Raw genomic sequence first — 24,744 nt, forward strand, 5'->3', positions numbered from 1 at the left:
AGAATGACCTGAGTTGGCGGAAAAGCGTAAGCAGCGCGCGCTCTCCCAAATAAGTCAACAAAAGAGTGACTTGTCTCCCTCAAAAACGCTGAATAGAAAACTGGCCAATTACGTAAACTAAAAGAGTGACCAGTGCTGACTTTCAAAAACAACAAAAAGAAACTTTCCGAGGGTAATCTGTAACTTGTGACTAAACTCACTCAATTTCATGCGGCATGAGTGTTTTGGATGTTGCGCGCGCTCAGCGCGTGGGAGACCGCTATATTTCGCAGCTCGCGCCAGGACTCGAATATTTGTCGGCAGGGGGCGCGAGCCAGTGACATTGCCCGAGACCAGTAAATGTAAATCTGGACTGGAGACTTGAAGTACTACGCAGTCAACGTGAGACCCTTCAGGATCCGCGCTGTGCCCCCACTCCCTCTTAACATATCCCTGTCAACACTTTTCAGCGCGTTATACCTGAAAATCCTCCAAAGCGTTCATCATTGTTCCCGAAAAGATGTTCGGGTGATTTTTCAGTGTCATCTGATCACGTTTTTGCATCGTTTTAGAGGGGGAGAAAATCGAGAGACCCACAGCACTCAAGTCTGTTGATCCGGATGAACGAACTGGTGAAAAAGTAAAAACTCGCAACAGATTTGATCGCGGACAACTTCTCTGAGGCTGAGTAAGTTTCGCTCTCTTCTTATCAAGTTTTTTTGTTGCATGATATGCATTTATAAATCTCGATTTGAAGTGTTTCACTTAGGCTACACGTTGGATTAAAGGGGTGTGCAGAGCTCGTGGAGCACAGGGCGGTAAACAGTTTGCGAAATCAAGCTTTTTTTGCGTGCTTCGTATGCAGTTTAAAAGTCTTTCGATAATAGGTAATCTTTTTCTTGCTCATCTGATGTTGTTCTGTTGTCTAAACTTTGCTCTGCACTCAGTGCTAGTGGAAATAAGGCAGAAATGTAGTTTACTCACGTCTCAGTATGTTTATAAGGGGCCTCAGATGGCTTATCGGCTACGAAAAGTGTTTGAAAATATTTATTACCCTCGTTAAACCAAGGCCAACAAGTTAAACAGAGTGGGAATTAATGGACACATTTGCTGTTTATCCCTGTTATGAATTTCTGTGACAGCTGGATTTATGCATATGGCGGCAGTCATGCAGGTGTTTTCTGCAGGTTTGACACACTTTAGGGCACTTCAGTAGTTAAGTACGCTTGAGGTATTAGAGTATAAAGCAGCTGGCATTTATTCACGTTTGAATAATGTATGTATAGTTTTGCATAATTATTTTTTGTGCTTTGTTTCTGTAACAATGTAGTGGGAAATTTGGAGTACTTGATAACACTAGAATATTTTCAGAAAATAGTTATAGCTCACATTTAATTATCATCTGTTCATATAGGCTAGTTCTTATTATATTCATGTTTATGTTTAAAATTTATGTCACTGTATAAAAAAAAAACAACCCACTAAAATTTAGATTTTAATTGTTTCCTTAAATTTTAAAATCAATTTGGTGCCCAAGTAAAGTCCTGCAGTGATAACCTTTTTATCACTTAGAATTTCACTGATAAAGAAAATGAATCTTGAAAAGACTAAAAACTCAAAAAATGTGGAGAAATCATAGAAATTATTCTGAGAACCTCTGGCACTTTTTCAGACAGAAACGCTATTTGAAATGAGACTGCAAATCCAATACTCCCTACATTTTATATTTCTAAGCAGCCATGCCATCACCTGTGCAATTGTACAGGTAAAATGCTGCAATCGGTATTCCCTCATTTCTTCAAAGATACTTAAACAGAAAGGTCATGATTTCCTGCTTGAAACAAGTTTGAATACTTCATTCACACACTCGTTTCAAGCTGCTTGTTCTGAAGAGAGAGGTCTTAAGATGATAGAGCCAGAAGAGTGACGCAGATTCCTAAAACACTTGATAATTTCACCCCAAAAATGAAAATTCTGTCATCAATTACTCACTCTCATGCCGTTCCAATGACATTCGTTCATCTTTTAAAACTCAATTGAAGAGATTTTTAATGAAATCTAAAAGAGATTTCTGTTACTCCATTGAAAGTATTCACTCAAAACTCTGGCGCTGCAAAACGTTCATAAAGAAATCTATATTTTAAATAAATGTTTTGAGTGAATAGACTTTCAAAGGAGGTACAGAATTCTCCCAGACTTCATTACAAATATCTTCACATGTGTTCCGAAGATGAATGAAAATCTTAAGGGTTTGGAACAACATGAGGGTGAGTAATTGATGTCAGAATTTTCATTTTTGGGTGAACTAACTTTAAATGTATTGAAAGATTTCCCAGTTTTCCTAGACTCTTACTGGCTTGTTAAAGGTTACAGGTTGTACAGGTTTCCCTCTCAAAGCATGACATGTACAGACCAGCTTATGTTAAACTCTAGATTTTTGCTGCTTTCCTAATGCTGAGGAAATTCAGCTGTATTCTCACATGCTAATTGCAAAATGCAAATTGTTATTCATCCAGAATTTCATTATTATTAATTTAAACTCATTATTCATTATAAAATTGTCGTCATCCATCAGTAAATTGAATTACTCGTTTCATCTTAATGTGTGTCTGTAATTAAATGTTTTCTGTGTCGATTGTAATTGCTTTTTGTGTAGCAGGCTTGCAGGAACATTTAGTGTTGACACACACACACACACACACACACACACACACACACACACACACACACACACACACACATAGAGGAGCTCAAGGTGCTGGTAATCAGAAAAGTGTTACCATTTCGGTTAGATATTTGGACACTTTCAAGACACTCTTAAAATGTCTGCATATCATAGATGTAAAACATCAAACAATTGATGCATTTTCCCAGGAATAACTTCACTTTTCTGAGCCATTTTGTAATTACTTTTAACTCCATATTTAGTAGAAATGTCTTCTCCTCAAGCTGACATAGGTCTAACACACAACTATAATTCATCACATTACCAATGAACATACTAATCTGTATTGTTTTATTAATAAACGTCTTTGTGTGAATTCTTTTTCTACATTTGCTACATTTCATCAAATTAAATGCCATTTGGTAATTTGCTATACACTACCATTCAAAAGTTTGGGGTCGGTGAGATTTTTTAATCTTTTTGAAAGAAGTCACTTATGCTCATCAAGGCTGCAGTACTATTGTGATATATTATTATTATTTAATATTATTTAAAATAACAGGTTTTTATTTTAATATATTTTATAATGTAATTTATTCCTGTGCTGGCAAAACAGAAATCAAGTGTCAGAATATGCTGTTTTGGTGCTCAAGAAACATTTCTTATTATTATCAGTGTTGTGCTGCTTAAAGGGATAGTTCACCCCAAAATGAAAATTTTGTCATCATTTTCTCTCCCTCAAGTTGTTCTAAACCTGTATAAATTTCTTTGTTCGGCTGTACACAAAGGAAGACATTTGGAAGAATGTTTGTAACCAAGCAGATCTCGCCCCCCATTAACTAGCATAGTAGGAAAAAAATACTATGGTAGTCCACGGGGGGCGAAATCTGCTTGGTTACAAACATTCTTCCAAATATCTTCCCTTCATACAGGTTTGGAACAACTTGAGGGTGATAAAACGAGAAAATGATGACAGAATTTTCATTTTTGGGTGAACTATCCCTTTAATATTATGCTGAAAGCGGTGGTACATGTTTTCAGGATTCTTTGCTTAATATAAAGTTCAAATGAAAAGCTTTATATGAAATAGAAATCTTTTGTAACAGTACAGCCTTGCTGAATAAAAGTAATCATTTAAAAAAAATCCTACTGACTTCAAACTTTTGAACGGTGGTGTATAACACAAAGACATAGAGCTTAACTGTCGGACTCTATATCAGTGCAGAGTATGAAGGGTCAAGCGTTGCAGTGCGCCAGCCTTTGGCTCTCAATGACAAACTTCCAGACGACTGAAGACCTTTGCAACACAAACAGGTTTGCAAGCAGTCTCTGCACGAACTTGATTGACCTCAGTTTACCACGGGCGTTGGAAGCATGATATCTCTCTCTGCTTCTTGTTTAGAGTCAGCATCGTAAAACTCAGCTCTCGCCACACACACATATGCGCACACATGCTCCGTTTGGCAGAATCTCGCTCCGTCCCCCTCCAACAGCCTGCTCTGCTGACCCAAACTTTTCCACTGCCCTTGTGAAATAGGAGCGGCAGAGACGATCGGGTCTCACCAGCCAGAAATGAATGCCATCACAAAGTGAAAAGATTCTATATGCTGTGGCTGGCAGAAGCCCACTTTAATCTCTATTTGAACAGTCCAATGAAGTGTTAAACCCCTGTCTAACCAAGTTAAAATCCCCTTTCCACCAGCATAACCGCAGCACATGCACTTTTTTCTGTGCACATGCAGATAGATCCATCTAATGGTTTACACAAGGTTTTGTGCTTGTTTCACCATAACACACTATTTGCTTGCTTGTGCAATCGGGGTGACTGAATGTGACCTTTGAACCTTGCATATCGTCTTCTGACTAAATCAATCAGAATAGGAAAGGTCGAATCCTCTCTGATACCCTCTTTTCTGCTGTAGCCAAATGCTCTGTAGACCTGTGATACATTATTGTACTAATGACATCTAAAGATTATGCTAGAATTAGATTAAATTCAGAGATGTTGCAATGATGCATATGGACTAAATGCTATTGAGATAGCAATTGTTAGGGAACAACCAAAACATTGACATAGTTGATTTGAAAAACAGCAGAAACTTGAGGTGTATGATTTAGTGTTATTTAATGGGCTTGCTAAAATAGGAGATAAAGTGTTACTTTTAAAACAAATGCATTACAATATTGCATATTACTCATAAATAGTTGATTGAGACTCTTCTGAAGTGGAAGCATTTTTGGGCTTTTTTGACATTAGAAATGTCACATTTAAATGTATTAATTTAGCAGATGCTTTTATCTAAAACGACTTGCAAATGAGGAATACAACAAGTGATTCATCTTAAAGAGGCAATAAACAGAAGTGCTAGTAAAACAAAGTTTCAGACATCAATCAGAATAGTACAAGCTAGAACAGGGAGATATTAAGGAATAGTGAAAGCATAGACAAGAAATAGTGAAAGCATCGAGGAATTTTTTATTTATTTATTTTTTTGTCAGCAGGATGCAGCTTGAAGGTGAGTTTTCAGCTGTTTTGTTTTTTATGGACAGCGTTTATCCTTCAAACATATTTTGCATGCAAAAATTTGGTTAACCACTGTAATTTGTGGTGAACGTGATTTCATTTAGTACATGTTCCTGAATCAACATCTTTGTTGATCCTTGAACAACATTTCAATCAACATTTCAGTCAGATTTGAGGGACAAGTTTGCAGTTAATGTCATGTTTAGGCTTAAAACCAGGGTTAGGTGCTTCTACATCAGTGTTATTCACCTATCATTTCATCACTTTCTGCGCCCGGACGCGTCTCGCGCGCAGTCACGTCCTCGCATCTTTCAAAGTATACTAAACCACGGATGCGCGCGGATGACTGAGTTCGATACATGTGCAGTAGGGCTGGGTATTGACACAATTTTCACGATTCGATTCGATTACTATTCACATGCTTTCAATTCGATTCGATTCAATATCGATTATTTTGGATGTAATATTTCAGTTACAGTACATGGCATATTTTCTAGTGGAAAAAAATCTCTCAACTAATGCTGTAAACTACACAAGTCAGTTGGTACTGCTATAATCATATTGAAGGTTAAATTAACTTATTTATATACAAACACTTAAATTACACTCAATTATGTTTTTATTATAAATAAAGTTTAGAATTACATAATCATATTTCTACTCCAATTAGTTTTTTTGAAATATAAACATTTAAATCGAGGCTGCCATAACTTATTTTTTTCAAATATGCATTAAATATTGAAAAACATTAAAAATTATTATGAATATGTAACGGTGCATAGCTATATTTATCAAAATGCTCCTCTCTAGAGTTCATTTTTCATCAAACTCATTTTAATGAGTTTTTGGTCACTGAATATAGTTTTTCTGAGGTAAATGTGACGTTACATGACATTGTTTACAAGCTGTTTTATTGACGTCTTTCTGAGGTTGAAACACTGATTGAGCTATTACACGAGACATGATACGGATTTCGGTAAGTTGTACTGTATATTTTAACATACCTTCAGATGTTTAGTCCTGTTTATTTAGCGCTGTAACTGGTATTAAAGCAGAGGAGAGGATTCTCTTTAACTGAGGCGCTAAAGTTATCTGTCACGTCACATTAAATAGCGCCAAAACGGTATTTATTTTTTTAAACTCATAATAAGATGGACATACATTTGAAACCTGAGACTTTGCTTCATATCAAAAGTAACAAAGCACAAAGATTACTGCAATTTATTGGATGGGAGGCGCTATATTCTGCTCATTCATCAACTGAAAACAGACTAACTACTTGGTATTTAAGAATTGATATCGGTTCGTAAAAATGAGAATCGATTAAAATCGAGAAATCGATATTTTTTACCCAGCCCTAATGCGCAGTACAATTTTTTCTATACTCTTTACCAGACATCGTGTCATCAACGGTACATTCGCTGGGCAGGATTGGAGAAGAAAAATGGTGCATCCACCATTGCAGCATAGTTCAGAAGATACACCAGGAGAACAGGAATCAAAAACGATGGAGAAGGCATGCTTCTGAGTTTACTCGTCTTGTTTTTGAATCGCTCTTTACACACATTTCTTCAATGAATGCACATTGTGCTCGGTACTGTGCGTATTGCCACCTAGTGGACTCTTCTGTCCTGCTTGCGCATGCGCTGTTGCGCGCACACCGTCCGCATGGTCTCGAAATTTGGACGTGGATGGCGGACGAACACAGATGGCTGAAGTATACCCGGGGCTTTATGGGTAGGTTTAGGTTTAGGGTGTTTTCACACTTGGTTCGATTGCCTGGACCGAACACGAGTTCGATTGCTCCCCCTCCCCCTTCCCCCACTGGACTCTGTTCATATTATATTATTTGGGTCCGATCCATGGTTCGTTTGCGTCATCAAACCAGCAGCTGTTTACTCCGTTGCTTAGTAAGGACGGTGCAGGAGAAGGCGCCAAAATGCATAAAGTTGCTGTCCTCACTGTTATATTTTTGTTTTTGAACCGTTGGTTTTGTTTCCAAAGCTTCAGTACATTGCGTCTATCTGCCACGAATGTAGAACGCTTAAGGCGAGCAGAATGAGGTATACAGCTCTCTGCTTGCAGCACGTCAGTCACGCTTATTGGGAAAGTGAGTGAAACACACACACAAACACACATTTTTATCAAATAATACAGCATTAATAGCAGTTCACTTCTGCAATTTGGTACGTTTGCATTCATATCAGCAGTGAACCAAAAGTGCTAATGTGAAAGCACCCTAAGAGGTACGGGTAGGGATAAAATGGGGTAAGATAAAAATTTTCGGACAGGAATTTAGTTTCAGGATCAACAAAATAAGTAGATCCAGGAACAAAGATCTTTCTTGGCAAAATCATGGTGACAGTAATTTGTAATGTGTCATATGTAGTGGCCGAAATCAGATTTATACTTCAGCTGTCAAAATAAGTCTCATTCCTGTCAATATAAATGTCCTGCTTCTGATACTTATCAGCCAAACAGAAAAACGTATCAGCTGAAGCCGATAAAAAAAAATAAATAGTGCTATATTTGTTGACGGCTAGTCATAAGATGTTTATATTTAAATGTATTTACACAGGAAACACAGTGGCGGAAATCACATAAATATATCAAAACCCAAATGTTACATTTTTGACAAAAAAAGTTTTTACATACCCTTAAACATGCATTTTTATTTGCAACTAAATAAAGTACATAAATGGAAAAATAATGTGCGCTACTTTTATTTGAAAAAGTGACTAATATGGTGTAAATTTGACAAATAACACGTTATTTGAACAAATATATTGCGTAACATTTTACCCCGACATTCAGTAATGGACTGATATCATCGGTAGTTTCAGCACAGTTTGCTAAAGGTGATATTCACATGTTTGTTTTACATCATGCTGGCAGCAGGTTTGAGCTCAGAAGAACTGGAGAAAGGTCTCAGTGTACATAGATTCAGTCATTCAGATTTAATCTCTGTTGAATTGTCTGATTGCTGATATAAAGTTGCTAAATAGGTAGCATTAAGAGCAGTTTAACGGCCGAGCACATCACCGCATACAGATTTGGTATTAATTCCTGTTTGGAGTGTGCCATCATACTGGAGTATGACTCAGTGACTCTGGACGTTTTATTATAGTACAGAGATCAACAGGTTTGAAACAGTAAACTCTACATGTATTAGTCACTGCTTTTGGATGTTATTAATTCAGTCTTGGATTTTGGCCAATGAAAGATAGGAATGATACTCTTGCTTGTTAGCCTGAGCTCTAGACCTTTAGACCCCCCCCCCCCCCCCAAAAAAAAAAAGTTTTTGAAGATATAAATAAAACAAAGATTATTGGAGCAATAAAATATTATTTCAGTCCTTCTGCTTCAAAATGTTTTATTCAGTGTTACTTAATTAAACATTATACTTCATGCTATTTCTTTGTAATTGTTTTAAAACTTATTAGCACTTTCTGGGTGAAAATTGTCACTTCACCAACTGTTTTTCATTGTAGTAGTTAATTTAGTGAAGCCTATAACAGTCAATGTTCTGAAGTTTTGTGTTTGCAAATGCATCCAGAATTGTGAAGATGTGAAAATTTCTGCCCTTTCTTAAGCTCAAAAGGTCATCCATTTAAGCAGAAATGCCACCCAGCACCAGATCCTTTTATTAAGGTTGTAGCAACCAATCATTAAAATTCTGACAGATGGTGAACTATTATTTTATATTATATTATATTATATTAGTTTTTAGGTATAATACTAAGTCGGCATTCTGGCGTAGAACCTGCAAGCGCTGCATTGTGTCTACAACATAAACAGCGAAGGAGAATGACAGGGAAGAGAAGAAATTGTTGAATAAAGTCTCTTTTTTTGTGCACAAAAAGTATTCTCGTCGCTTCATAACATTTAAGGTTGAATCACTGTAGTCACGATAAAGTTTTGCTCTGAATGCTTCAAGCAGCAAATAAATCGGAACAAACTGTGGGCTGTCATCCACTCAACCACGCATTGCAACTGATGCAAAACAGACCTGTTTATTTGCACAACCCACTGTGCAGCACTGCCCAGATATATATATTTTGTAACAAAAATTGTTGTAATACAACAGGCTGACTATGAATGATTTAAAAGAGAAACATTACAGTAACATTTGATTCAAAGAAATGGCCCTCAAATGTAAATGTTGTCCAAGATGGGCGATGTTATCAACAGCAGACATATTTTGGAGGTTAAAGGGTGAGAAGCATTGCCTAATATGCATGCAGTGCTAGAGCAATCTGTGAAGCACTTGAGAAGCGGGAAATTCTTTCAGCCAATCAGATTTAAGGGAGGTTCCACCCTCCTCCCTCTCATGGCTATCTGGACAATCAGGCCCTCTATGTTGACTGCCGTGCCCCTTTAACTCCCTCATGGGGTCGGACCCTACTGGCCCTCCCAGTAAACACTCCATATGGCGGAAACGCGACTGCAAACTCAAACAGAGACCACTGAGTGTTTGGATATGCCTCATAGATTTACCAATATAATATAATATAATATAATATAATATAATATAATATAATATAATATAATATAATATAATATAATATAATATAATATAATATAATATAATATAATATAATATAATATATACAGTATGAGTTCAGTAAGGTTTTTTAAAGAAACTAATACTGTTATTACATTGATAAATGTGACAATAAAGACATTTATAATTCAATTTATAGTTTGCTAAATGCAATATAGTCACATACAACAGCGAATAAGCATTGGACTGGCTGTCAATCTGGGTGTGTAGTGCTTTTTACACTCCTTCACTGTATGATATAATTTTACACTCCTTCACAGCGTTCCTGTGAGGAATGGGGCCTCATTACTACCTGACTGATAAGGGCCGTCTCTGTGAGAAGGATCAAGTTTGTTGACTCTGTATGCACCAGACATGAAACCAAACTACATGTACATAATTTTACATAATATTTAGCTTTAATAAATCATAAACCTTTTCAGTGAGTTTAATTAGCTTTTATTTTAGGCAGCTTTGTGAATGCAAATACAAAATACAGAAGTATTTTACTATTCAAGTATTAAAATAAAAAGAGACAGGGTTCTGAAATCTGCATGTTGTTATTTTAGCATTGTTAGATGTTGAGATGGGGTGAAACTACAGGTCAAATGCAACAAAGCCACTTATTTGCTGACTGTACATTTTCCCACATTTGGAAATTATAGCCTGGTGCTGTTTCAACAATCCACTGCCAAGTGCAGAAGAAAAATAGCTCTGAAGCCAAGTTTTGAAGCCAGAACTCATCATTAATCGAATCAGATTCAGAAACACTGCGAGTCTGAACAACATTTGTTGGCCAATTGTTTTTTTGTCGACTTGATTTTATTTGACACACATTTAAACCATATCACTAGTGTTTTCTCTTTTTATTTTATCAGGCTGTCTACATAATGTTTAGTTCGGACTGTTAAGATCAGACTCATCAGTCCCGAAGCGCCACTGACCTCTCTATGATTTGTGGTGGTGACCAAACAAATATAGTGTACTTATTTTTAGCCTAACTCTTGGGCTAGCTGGATACAACCTGTTCCGCCAGTATGCTTGTGATAATAATTTCTCACTATGTCACAATGTCATCACCATTTCAGACAAACCATTATCTCTTTTATGCAATAATATTGCAATAAGACCCAAAGTGGTGAGGGCGAAGGAACATTGACAGAATCAACTAAATACAAAGCGCAAATCATGTAGCGCCCCCACGTATATGGGGGTATTTTTGTTCCAATATTCCAAATATTGGAGTTTCCAGCAGGAGTTTCAGAAAAATAATTAAATTAACAAATAAATAAAATAAGATTTGCTAATTCACAAATATGTTTTTATGTCATAAGCACAACTCTGCCTGCATTTATTTGTGAATCGCTTTCTGTACATTTGTGAATTGCTTTCTGTGCATTTATGGATCGCTGCACGCATTTGTAGATCTCCTCCTGTGCATTCGTGAATCACTTCACGCATTTGTGGATTCTGAAACAGTTCTAACACAAATAGGTCGACTTCACCCACCAACTACTTAAGCCAATCAGATAACGGCTACATTGCCCTGACCAATTGCAGCACACTCTCGCTACAACCAATCACGTTTTGTTTTACAATCGTGGGCGGTCACGTAGGCTTAGAAAGGTACAGTGATGTTTAAAATTTAGATTTCGTTAGACCATTAGTCTTTGTGTTATGGAAGCAAACTATATTTTATGGCCCATTTAAAAATGCCAGAGAAACAGTGTGTCTTTTTGATGTATTGTTATGGGAACAACGGTAAATTGAATACAGATGCGTTATGGAAGCGTCACGTTATTCAAGATAGAACAGAAAGCCTCAATAATTAGCTATTAACTTAACTAACTGGATTTAACCTTGTGATAAACATGCGAGTTTGCAAAATAGATGAAACTGTCGTCACATAACAACAGCCAACAGCATTTCCCAGTTTATCAATCAAACATTGACGGATATGAGCAGCAAACCAGCTATTAAACATTATTTAACAGGCCCTTAAGTAATATTTTAAACATTAATTAAACGTTTAAAGGTTACCATTGTTTGTAGAGAAGATATAGTCTTTTTAAACATGTGACAGGTTGTTGAATTCCATATAAATTATGCATTTCATTTAAAAATAAAATGTCCAGCAGTCAAACACTTGATCATACAAATAATATTTCAAATGAATCAGACTTAATAGAATTTGATTGTAAAAGTTGTTTACAGCATCCAAAATAAATACAAAAATGTATTTTTAAGCATTGCAACCTCTTTATTTGCATTATCCAAAATCATAGTACTTGCTGCAGTGATGCTGAGGCTCGTACGGTTTCATCACTGATGGTCATTCAGGCTCATATTTGGTATTATGCAAGTGTGTATTATACAATATTCTACTGTGCAAGTGTAAGATCTGTTTACAGCCACTGACACGTGTCGCACCATGACGCTTGTAGACAGTATCACAGCTGCATTTACATGGACACTAATAATGTAATCCGTTTGTTTATAATGATTATAATGCCTTCTATTTGCTGCATCGCTCCGTAGACTATAATACCCGTCAAAATAAGAATCCCCCTATTGTAAGAAGGATAATGCAGTCCTTATACATAATTACACCCACAAAAATATGTACAAAACTAATTAGAAGATGAATCACAATAAAGTCTGTTACATTTTGTAAAAGGGGTGTTTTAATCACACAAACAGCTTCAGATCAATTCGAATGAAGAGGCGCCCATGGTGAAATAGTACGGAGCTCCTTTCAGGGGTGCAAAATGAGTCTGTTCCCACCCCGACTGTAAAGCAAAACATGATTGGTTGTAGCGAGAGTGTGCTGCGATTGGTCAGGGCAATGTGGCCGTTATCTGATTGGCTTAAGTAGTCGGTGGGTGGAGTCAACCTATTTGTGGATTTGTCTGCAGTTGTGACGCTAGAACTGTTTCAGAATCCACAAATGCGTGAGGTGATTCACAAATGCGCAGGAAGAGATCCACAAATGCACAGAAAGCAATTCACAAATGTATAGAAAGCGATTCACAAAAAAATGCAGACAGAGTTGTGCTTGTGACATAAAAACATATTTGTTTGTTTCTTATTAGCAAATCTCATTTTATTTATTTGTGAAACTCCTAACATATGTTTGTGGATCTCATTCTATTAATTTGGAATATTGGAAAATATCCCCATACACGTATACATAGATCACAAAATGAACGATGGCAACTTGTCAACAGTAATTCTGTCTCACATCTTGCACTAATATAAGTTGAAGCCGGTTTAAATTTGTTATGCTTTATTCCATATGTTTCACCAGGACCTTTAGCCGAGATAGCATGAACGTTTGACATTTTGAAAGGTTTTCTGTCTCACTAGCATAATTTTATAATGGAAATTCTAGTTTTAACTAAATGTGGAGTATTAGCTTGTGAAAACATCCCCCGCACAGCCTGCATGCTTAAAAGACCCCTGGTAACCTACAGATAATGACAAACCCACGTATGGCTGGAAGTGCTGAGTGTTGCAGAGGTTGTGTCTGGTTGTTAATTGTCTGGTTTCCTCGTATAGGGTTTCACACAGACTAGCTAAGAATTAATGGCGCTAACAGTCAGTGCTCTTTGGTGTGAAGGAGTAGGGAAATGAATTGGAGATGCTGAGAAGATGGCCCTGGGGTTCTCTAGGGGTTTCAGCTCAGTATTTGTCAGAGGGGTGTCATCCGGTAGCACCACTAATAATGATTTTTCTTTTCTTACTTTACCGCACAGGGAGACAGCAGAAGCTATGGCTTACTCTCTCTCTCTCAGTCTGCTCTACCTGGGCTTGCTGTGTGGAAACGGACCGGTGTCTGCACGAGGATCCAAGCTGTTCACTACAGGTACTGCACTCACAAGCACATCAAAAACAGCCGTTATTTCACTTTACCACAGTAGTCTGATTTGTAATCAACTTGGTCAGTCTATACAGGGTAGAATGGTATTCACAAAGAATGACTTCATGCATTCAGTCTACACTATTTTTAATGGTTTGCTTATGTAAATATGCATCAGATGAATGTCTTTGGCTGCTTTGTCAGCTGTGCTTACTGCTTACTGCAGCATTTGCAAAAATGTACTTTTGTATCCGGTCCTATTTGACATGCCCCGAGCGGGATTCGAACTGGCATCTCTAGCATGGGAGACAGGAGCACTAACAAAGGACGCTAAAGGCCGCAGTCTCTAGCACGCCTCTTGAGGCTAAGGGAGTGAGGTTTACATGCACAGCTCTTACTAGCTTGCCTCCATTACACTCATCCCCCTAAACCTCACTCTCATCCAGGTCATGGCACCAAATGTAAACGGTCCTATTCAACATACTTCGAGCAGGAATCGAACTTACGTCTCTGGCATGGGAGACGGGCACACTAACAAGGACCCTAAAGGCCGCAGTCTCTAGCGTGCCTCTTTATGTCAAGGGAGTGACGTTTACATGCACAACTCTTACTAGCTTGCCTCAGTTACACTCAACCCCCACAAACCTCACTCCCATCCGGGTCATGGCACCAAATGTAACCGGTTCTATTCAACACGTTCGGAGCGGGAATCGAACTGACGTCTCTGGCATGGGAGACAAGCACACTAACATGGACCCTAAAGGCCGTAGTTTCTAACACGCCACTTTAGGCCAAGGGAGTGAGGTTTACATGCACAGCTCTTACTAGCTTTCCTCCGTTACACTCAACCCCCATAAACCTCACTCCCATCCGGGTCACGGCACCAAATGTAACCGGTTCTATTCAACACGTTCGGAGTGGGAATCGAACTGACGTCTCTGGCATGGGAGACAGGCACACTAACATGGACCCTAAAGGCTGTAGTTTCTAACACACCACTTTAGGCCAAGGGAGTGAGGTTTACATGCACAGCTCTTACTAGCTTTCCTCCGTTACACTCAACCCCCTATACCTCACTCCCATTCGGGTCATGGCACCAAATGTAACCAGTTCTATTCAACACGCTCGGAGTGGGAATCTAACTGGCGTCTCTGGCATGGGAGATGGCACACTAACAAGGACCCTAAAGGCTGTAGTTTCTAACGTGCCTCTTTAGGCCAAGGCAGTGAGGTTTACATGCACAGCTTTTACTAGTTTGCCTCCATTACACTCAACCCCCTAAACCTCACTCCCATCCGGGTCACGGCACCAAATGTAACCGGTCCTATTCAACACGCTCCGAGCATCTCGGAAACGGGTATGCTAACAAGGACGCCAAAAGCAGCAGTCTCTAGCGTCAGGTTTATTAGCTTGCCTCCATTACACTTTGCATTTAGGTAATACTTCATGGATTGTTAATTTGCATTATTTTTGCTAAATTTTAAATGTGCATTATTTTTGCTATTTTTTTTGTAAATTAATAATTTAAGAAATTATTAAATAAATTATACAATTAACAACAAATAATTAATATTAATAAATAATAAATTTAATACCATAATGCAATATAGACACACACACACACACACACACACATATATATATATATATATATATATATATATATATATATATATATATATATATATATAATAATAATATATAATGTTAATTTATTTATTTAGTATTTTTTTTATTTAGTATTTTTAAATAAATTCTAAAATGAATAAATACTACAATATTTATTGATAATATTATTCATATTTATTGATTTATTTATTTTTATAAATGATTGTAGTACATGTAACATGTTAAAATGTCGTAATAGGGCTTTTATCAATCACAGAATTAAACTGTAGATGTCTGTGCCAAGTCATTATTGGAAAATCATTGGGCCTGTGTCAAGATTATTCACCTTTGAGCACACAGAACATTTTACTTTGGTCTAGTCAAACAATCCTTCAATAAATAGGTTTTGTTTGAAAGTAAACACATTGACTGTGGTCATCCAAAGTCCAGGGACAGGATACAGTGGCGCTTATGGGATGATGAACCAATTGGGATGTCAACAGTGCAGGTAGCTTATCATTGAGACAGAGACAGTGATATGTTATGGTGAATAACGTTTGTGTAATAGGCTTTCACAGGAGCCGTGAATGACTTGGGTTAATGACCCAGTAGCTGCACACAAGTTGGAGCACAGACTTTAGCACTTTGATTAAAGTTTGTTTTTTTAATTCTATGTTTGAAAATATTCTCTTTTAAAGTTTATTAAATTGGTATTTAACTAATATGGACAAAAATATTGCCATATCGCCTGAGCTTTGGGTGTATGGTCATTGGAGAAGTGTGACGAGGAGATCATTTCTTTCATTTTTATAATATTTTAAACTAATGAAAGGGCTATTATTAGCAAGATGTTTTAGCAAAGATGTGCTAGAAATAATTTTTACAATGAGAAAATAATCTATTTTATTCAATCCAACATGTTGCCTTCTGAAATGAATTAGCAATTTAGCATCATTCTGGTTTTAAATGCCACGATTTTCTAACAAAGATGTACTAGAACTAATTTTGACATCAAAGACATTTATTTCCATCAGACTATGTACAAATACTATTTTTTTTATGTACAGCATTACATGTTAAGCCAAATGTTCTTGTTATGCTTCATAAATCTGTTGTCCAGGGTATTTTTCACAAGTAAGTCTGTTCAATGGGTGGTGCCATTGAATATCTGGGTGTTGATCATTCAAATGACCCAACATTTAAAATATGTTTTTGCAAAAAAAAAAAAAAAAAAAAAATCCTAAGAACAGAAATCTGGAAAACCTATTAAATGGACTGTCCATCTGTCCATTTCCATGCTGTCTGCCTTGACTAAGCTCTCTTCAGAGGTGTTCTGAGGACAGGCTGCGGTTTGATTGAGAACAGCAGTAATCGTCTTGAGTTATGGCTTCGGACAGGGGCCATATTTGTGGACTTTTTTGTGAGGGAGGTCTGGCAAGCATGACTCTTGAGTTTTGGCTGGAAATTCAAAGACGTGAGCATGTCTTATGGTGGAGAGAGTGAATTGGCACCGCTGCAGGCCTATGCTGTCAAAGTCATGCGTGTATGCTAATGTGTCTCTAATAAATCAGATGTGCGTGAATCAACTCACTTTGCTCTGCACCAAGCAGAGGGGCGTTCACAATAGTACTCATTTCTATATACTGAAATTATATATACTGTTAATTTCAACTGTTAACAACATGCATATTTGTTGTGCTTGAAAAATTAGATGATTGTTGGTAGATTTTATATCCCCCAATGATTGTGTCATGTGATTACAATATTTAGATGTGCAAAATTCTTGGATAAGACAACCCAAAGGACTCAAGGTGCTTGTTGTGTTTATTAGCTTTTTATTCATAATTATCATTATGATTAATAATAATGAAATGTATTGTCACGTTCATGTTTAGTTAATTTCATTATCATGTTCTGTGTAGTTTCATTGTCATGTTTTGTTTAATTTTCCCTGCATTTGCCTAAGTTCTAGTTCATAGTTAGTTGTCATGGTTTCTGATTAGTTATGCACCTGTTTCTTGTTCTGTTGATTATCATTCCTTGTGTATTTAAGCCCTCAGTTTTCCTCTATTCATTGTCTTGTGTTAAGGTCTTTGCACACTGACTCTGAAATTCTCATCCTAAATTTTCACATGTTAAAAAATAAATACGACCTCACATTGTGTCAATCACGTTTACACACTGCCTCCAAACCTTTCGTCCATCATAAAAAAATTTGGATCGGGTTCAATTTTCTGTGTTTTTCGCATCTGTATATCAAGCATTTTGAGAGGTGTTTTGACAGTTCAGAGTCACCGTACAAGTGAACTTCAAAATCCAGAATGGTGTCTGACAAGTTTCGCAGCACAAGCACTGTATGACAAACAAAGTGCGGAATACAAAGAGACGGAATATAAAGAATTGCTCGGGATAATCCCGCAGCTCCTTGATAACTCTTCTTCCTCTCTATGCAGTCTCAGGATTGGATGGACCCAGTATTTCCTCTTTCTTTTTCTCTTTTTAAGAAGAGACAACAAAATCATCCTCACTGCTTGAAGACTCCATTTTGTATTGTTTTGCAAATTTTTTCGCAATGGATTAATTATCGAACTCAGTGTGCAAGGTTTCTGTGCGTATATGAAAATTGAAACACATATGAACTTTTTGAAAATTTTGAGGACCTTTAACGTTAATGATAGTTGTGTATGTTGATCTTATGGTGTTTATTAAAAGTATCTTCATTTTGCATCATGCATCTCGTCTTTGTTGGATTTACTACACAGCCACCCATGACACTTATGTTGTTATGGTTGCAAATTAGTTTTTTCTTAGTTTTATTGCCTAATTGTTCTGTTTAAAACATTATGCACTTCTCATGTGCGTATGAATGGTTGTTACCTATTTTGGGTTATTGATGCAAACACAATAATAAATAAATTACTTTACCATTTACCTTATCATTAATATATTTACATCATTTATCTGTAGACCTAATATTGAAGAACCATTGACCCCATTAGATTTCACAGTAAGAGCATAATAGTAACTTAAATTTGACTTCAGAGCAATCTGTGCATACATAGGAAACATTCAGAAGCAGGAGTAGATTCTTGGAAGTCAGTCTATTTTTCCTCCACTAACAATATGTTCACTAAGGAAGCAAGCCACCGTACCACTGAAGCAATGTTTTCTGTTGAGCATGCGGCTTTGCGTTTAAAGGCCTAGTGATTATGTTGCCATGTTGATTCCTTAATTTTCCCTGCGCCGTGCTGTCTGCCATAACCCTCACATGGCGCATGATCCGCTGTGAGCGCTGAGCAACATAAGAGTCTACTGCTGTGACTCAGGGAGTTTTAGATGCAGGCGGAGCCCCTTTTGAGCTGAAGTTTATTTACGCTAGACAGCGGGGCGAAGTCAGGGAAACAGCTGGGCTTGCTCGCTTTGAGACATGAGGAGAAAGTAGAACAGCAGAGGACAGCAAAGTTTGCCATTACATAAGGCAGAAGTTGGCTCTTTTTGTGCAAAAAAACAGAGTCCAGTTGCCAGATGGACAGCAGGACCACAGGGCCGTTCGCAAGAAACTTTTTCCAGAAGGATTGTGTGGCCATAAAACAATTCCTCTTCATCTGAAGACATATATAAACCTTCTGTGGTAAACTTGCCTGCAGATTCAGCATATTGGTTTGCAGAAATATGAGAGAAAAATGTTAAATGTTTGGTTGATAGATTTTGAGGGTTAGAAAAAATGTTAAACAGCAATTAGCAATTTAACGAGAGCTTTAATAAGAGCATCCTCTGTCAGTCAAAGTATATGATTGTGTGATGCTGTACTTTATTTATTTATTCATTGAAGTGGTAAAATTCTAAAGATATGATTTAGTAGATTAACTTAAGTAATGGCCTCATTATTACAGTATTAGGGAGGATTACGGTCATTATCGCAGATCCACTTGACATAAATCTGTTGTAATTCAGCCTAAGGGTCTGGATTTGTGTTCCCTGAACATCAAAGTGAAGTTCTGCTAATGATGGACTTATACAGGGCAATTGGAGGCCGGTGTTTGTTTATGGAGCTTTGCACTACATTTGGAATAACAGTCATTTGCATGTTAGTAAATGGCTAAAGATACTGATCTGTCGTTATCGGACATTGATGCCTTTGCCTGTGGTGGATTTCATCCCCCAAATCCTCCATTATATTCTATATAATGTGGTTTCTACTAGTACTTCCCACTATATATCTGGGCACTGGAGTTTGTGTTAAGTGAACACTTGCAACGTATTGAGTTTCTCATCCCCCTTTATGTACACTGTGTGTGTGTGTGTGTGTGTGTGTGTGTGTGTGTTGTTTGCACTTATTTTTAACACCAGTTTACATTCTGCTGGAAGTGTCTGCTGCCTTCGACCTTTTTGTTCATCCTCAAGAATGTTTTGCAGTGACCACTCAACAATAGCTAAGTAAATTAAGACTACGATAGATAGATAGATAGATAGATAGATAGATAGATTTCACCTATTGTAATTATTATTTTTTTTTTACAATTTAATATTTTTATTATTTGTTTTATTGTATTTTTTTAGGGCAATCAAAATTAACGCACTAATTTTGAGATTCATTATTTTCACTTTAACACATTAAAAATATTTAACGCAATTAACAGCATTCAAGTGTTTTTAAAGCATTCAAGAGCAATAAGACAAAAGAGAACTCAATTCTATGGAGCGCACATGACATGCGCACGATTTATATAAATCGAGGAAACAATTAGTAAATTGTGTGCACGATTTAGCAAATCGAGGGAACAATAGTAAATGTGTGCGCACGATTTAGTAAATCAAGGGAACGAATTAGTAAATCTTGCTCACGATTTAGCAAATCGAGGGAACACAATAGTAAATTATGCGCACGATTTAGTAAATCGAGGGAACGAAATAGTAGTAAATCGTGTGCACGATTTAGCAAATTAAGGAAACACAATAGTAAATCGTGCACACAATTTAGTAAATCGAGGGAACGAATTAGTAAAACGTGCGCACGATTTATATAAATCAAGGGAGGGAATTAGTAAATTGTGCACACGATTTAGCAAATCATGGGAACACAATACAGTGCTTCCCACAGGTTTGAAATATACTTGCGGTGGTAGCCGGGTGAAAAATCCTCCTATTACCCACAACACAAAAATGGTCTACTACATGTGACAAACAAATAATGTGTGATTTTTAACAGTATTTTTATTTATTGAAATTAATTTTACATAGCATACTATTACATTTAATTACATACTAATAGTATGCATTATTATGCATTGTAAATTATGCAAAATTATTATGGTATAAAATATACCAATATTATTTCAAATATATAAAATATACCAAAATACCAATAATGCCCAGAAGAAAAAGAAAAAACTTAGCGTGTGACTTTTAATTATAAACAAGCACGAAATACACCAGGACTCTTATTTTGAAATGTCTGTACTATTGCAGGCTGATCCTTCAGATTCTTACAACCATATAAAACATTTTATATAAAGGCCATGAAGTAGACTTTGTAATAATTCATCAACTTGAGTTCATTAGCAATCGCTTGGCATAAATCTGCGCTTTTCATTGATTGAGAATCACTTTGAAGCAGTCTAAAGCGCTGTTGCACGAGCTTGTAGAACACGCAACAGCGCCCCCTTGTGACTTTGCAAAATGCAGCGCCCGTGGGAATGTTAGCGGGAGTAAACAGTTCTGACGCACACATGACGAGCAGGTACGAAACGACTAGTAAATCGATCCCAGATGGTTTCATTATCTTGGGCGGATATAAAAGTATAAGAGGATAAAAATAATAAATGTGTCTCCAAATATACTTGGGCGGCCGTTATTATACCTGGGCAGCCCGCCCAAGTAAAGTCTATGTGTGGGAAGCACTGAAATAGTAAATTGTGTGCGCTATTTTAAATCAAGGGAACAAATTAGTAAATTGTGCGCACATGTGCGGGGCTCCGTACAATTCGGTACAGGCACTCTGTCTGTGAAGCGTCTCTCTCTGACATAGACATGCACACAGAAAGCCTCTTTTATAAAGAGTTGTGAGAAAATCAGTTTTAAAGTGACAGCAGCCTAAAATACCCGCTGCAGTCTGTGTCATTAATGTTAATCAAAGAACAAAAGAAAGAGAGAATCACTCACTGCTCAGAAGAAATCACAGAAATAATAATGATATGTATGTATGTGTATATGTATATAAAAAATAATGCATAAACAATACAATTTTCAATTTGGGGTGAACTATTGCTTTATCAGAATTGTCTCTCTTTTCTCCACCACCACTGCCCTTCCTCCTTGCCCCCCATTCAGCATAATGCTTTTTTAAAGGACAAAGAGCAGCAGGTGGTGCACATGCTGGACTGTCAGTGAGTATTTTTATGTGCTGGTCTGTAAGACCGATGGCAGTCTGACCCAGCCAATGACACAAATTCTTATGCTCAGCACAGTGCTGGAAACACCTACTGCACACTTGGCTTGTGAACACAAAAGTTTTTTCGTAATGTCTGACTGTCCCTCACCTGTTTTTCTTGGGTCTATACGTGAAATTTGAGGGGTGCCACAGCCAAAATCATTCAGTTGATATTTGAGGGTATAAACTAATATCTGATTCTCCTTTAAGATGATTCATATATATATTTGCCAGCACCCAAAAAACTTGAAACATCCTGTATTGTATTCCTATCCTGTATTGTATAACCCAATATATTATAGTATTAAGTGAGTTTCTTTGTTTTCAGTAGTCACCACAGATTTGATAAATGTATTTTAATGTCTCACATGTACAGTACTGTAGGCTATGTATTACAGTGTATTATGATTTACCTGAAAGAATCACTGTCTGTGTCTGTAGTTTTAGAGCATTGAAATGGTCAACAGATGACCCTGAAGGAATAGATCTTTCTAAGAGACTTTCTTCCCTTGGGACTTTAATCAGGCATAATTTGGAAAGCACTTCCTTTGCATGGTTTCCGAGGAAAAGTCTGGCCCCATCGGATTGTACCGACATAGGAAAATCATGACTCTAATACTGGACCTAAACCCAATTTTAATTCCAATTTCTACATGTTGGGTGGCTTATCATTTTGTATTTTTAATGTTAGCAAGTTTGCATAAAGGTTTTTTACTTGGAGTTGTTGCTACTGTACTTCTTGCTCTCTTGAAATTTAATTGATTTATTTTAATTGTGTTTATTTAAAATATTGAACCACTTCAGATGTGGTTATGCCGTGGGTCACAGGCTTTTCAAATATGTGCTCATTAGCCTCTGTGTGTGTGTGCGGGTGATTGGTAATTAGTTTTGAGGGCCAGAGAGAATGAAAATTATATAATCACTGCTGTCATATTTTGTGCTCATTACTTGGCTTGTTTATTAACCAAGCTGACCCCTTTGTAGCTTAGGTCAGAAAAATAAGTCAAAAATATATTTTAAGTGTTTCTGGCAGCAACAGCAATGTGAAAACATAGGCTTGTTTTTACTTCACCCTTTACTTCAACTCAAAAATGTAAATTGAATACCTAAAGCAAAAAGTTATGCTTTTAACCTAATAGTGTTTCAAATGATGAGCAATCTGTGTAGCTCTTTACCCATTAACAGCCCACTGACGTAATGAATTATCCAATCACAACCATTTCATTCAAATGAAATGAATTATGTTCTTTCATAATTCAGGCTTCTGAAGCAAATGAATGTAAAAGAAGCAGCACATGGGATGTTTGATCTTATTTTACATTTTTCCCAAATGAGTGAGGACAATCATGAGCTCTGGATTTATGTTAAGCCATTGCTGTTTGTTTGCTTATTCATTATTTAGTTCTAATTAAGTTGTAAAATATACTGGTCAAAATGCCTCCAGAACAAATTACTGTCGAACAAATAAAAAAACAAATAAAAAAGCTTTCTGTGAATGGTACATGGATGGCAATAAAGCTCATTCTGGTTCTGATCATCTGATGATTATCCTAATGTTTGTTTTCACCATGATAAAGGCTCGGAATCACTGTCTGTTAAAGCATCATATGCTAATGGAACATATGACATGCTGTTTTTCTCACAGAGGCCAGGTTTTTTATTTACCCACTTTGTGATGTTTCCACATTGCTTGAGGTGTCCAAGTGATCTATCTATCTATACTGTATTTAAATACATTATACTAAGATATACATTGCTGAATAAAAGTGTTAATTTCTTACAAAAAATCTTTTGAATGATAATGTATGTATATGCTACATCTTGATTAAATATTTGTTATATATACACATTTTCTCTAAGGTTCTATGTTTGAAATGTTCTGGTTGAATTCTTTCATAAGAATACAATCATAAGAGATGTGACTAAAAATTGCCCTTCAATTTGTAAGGGTTTTTTATTTAATGTAAGTAGGGCTGGGCTATAAAACGATAACGATATGTATCGCGATAGACATGCGATCGATATCAATAAAAAATGTGTTCGATAAAACGTTCGATATTCTTTATTCTTCGTCGGAAGGCACTCGCTCCCTGGTAACCTAGAAACGTAAGGAGTGACACGCTAACAGCCAATCATGTAACAGTATCAATTTTGGTTGCGCCATATCATTGTCTCGTGCTGGACTCCTCTTCAGTAACCGGCGACTGATAAACAGAAAATGATTGCAGCAGCGAGCGAGGAAATTGTAAATAAAAGAGGAAAAGTATTCATTGTGACTTTAGACTAGGGTGACCACCTGACTATTGATCTGTTGCAGGACAGTAGATGTGATTTGGCGGGACACATGAGACAGATAAATTTACATTACACTGTGTAAATATTGATTTACATTGTGTTGGCAAACTTGGCATATGCGCCGATTAATGTTTCTGCCGGTGGGTGCCCACACTATAATGTTGCGCTTATGGCAACATTAAATCCTGGAGAGAAGACAATTCTAGATTCACGGCTGCACATGCAGGAGGACAAAAGTTTGAGCGCGGAAATGTGATATCTGAACGAGAGCGCGAGCGCGCGCGCGTCCAGTTTTGTGCAAGGGAATCCGCCTGTGAGTGGAGAGATTGCTCGCGCATTTGATGCGCTCTCGACATTTTTCAATATAACAACGCCATAGAACCCGCATTAAATGAAATATTAACGTGAGAATTCATGTCTGAATTTCGCAATTTTGTATTGGTTAAAACAAATGGAGAATATCTCGTTTTTCTGTAGGTGCTCGACCATTTCCGTGTGTGGCGCTTGATCGCCACCGTTCGTTGGAAATATTTAACATCAGGATGGATGATTACATGCTTTAATCGATTTGGGCAGCTTTGAGCAGCTCTTGAGTTCTTATCCAGTATGGAAGATGAAATCCTTTCTGGTGTAGTTGTGTTTACTGACTTTGAGGCCTGCTCTTTGCGCTGTCCACTCAGTTGTCATCAGCGGGAAAACCTCTCTCTATGATTGCGCTGGTTGGTTATTTTCACAGCTAGAATATGACGGCTGCACAAATAGATTTTTAAATGCTCACAGTTTTTATTATATGTCTTACTGTGGTATTGTAATTTCAGGGATGAAAAAAATTACAGACATA

At 37.0% G+C, this 24,744-nt stretch overlaps 1 protein-coding gene across 1 annotated transcript in view; it reads left to right on the forward strand.

Annotated features, from left to right (window-relative positions):
* The first annotated feature begins 206 nt into the window (after positions 1–206).
* The window catches only part of ghra (growth hormone receptor a), a 38,250-nt gene continuing 13,712 nt past the window's right edge, over positions 207–24,744 (forward strand). Inside the window, exons 1-2 of the mRNA XM_048209583.1 lie at positions 207–667; positions 13,467–13,576. Coding sequence (XP_048065540.1) covers positions 13,483–13,576 — 94 coding nt within the window. The 5' untranslated portion in view covers positions 207–667; positions 13,467–13,482. The remainder of the gene's footprint in view (positions 668–13,466; positions 13,577–24,744) is intronic.

Source organism: Megalobrama amblycephala, linkage group LG12 (genome assembly GCF_018812025.1).
Source record: "Megalobrama amblycephala isolate DHTTF-2021 linkage group LG12, ASM1881202v1, whole genome shotgun sequence".
NCBI lineage: Eukaryota > Metazoa > Chordata > Actinopteri > Cypriniformes > Xenocyprididae > Megalobrama > Megalobrama amblycephala.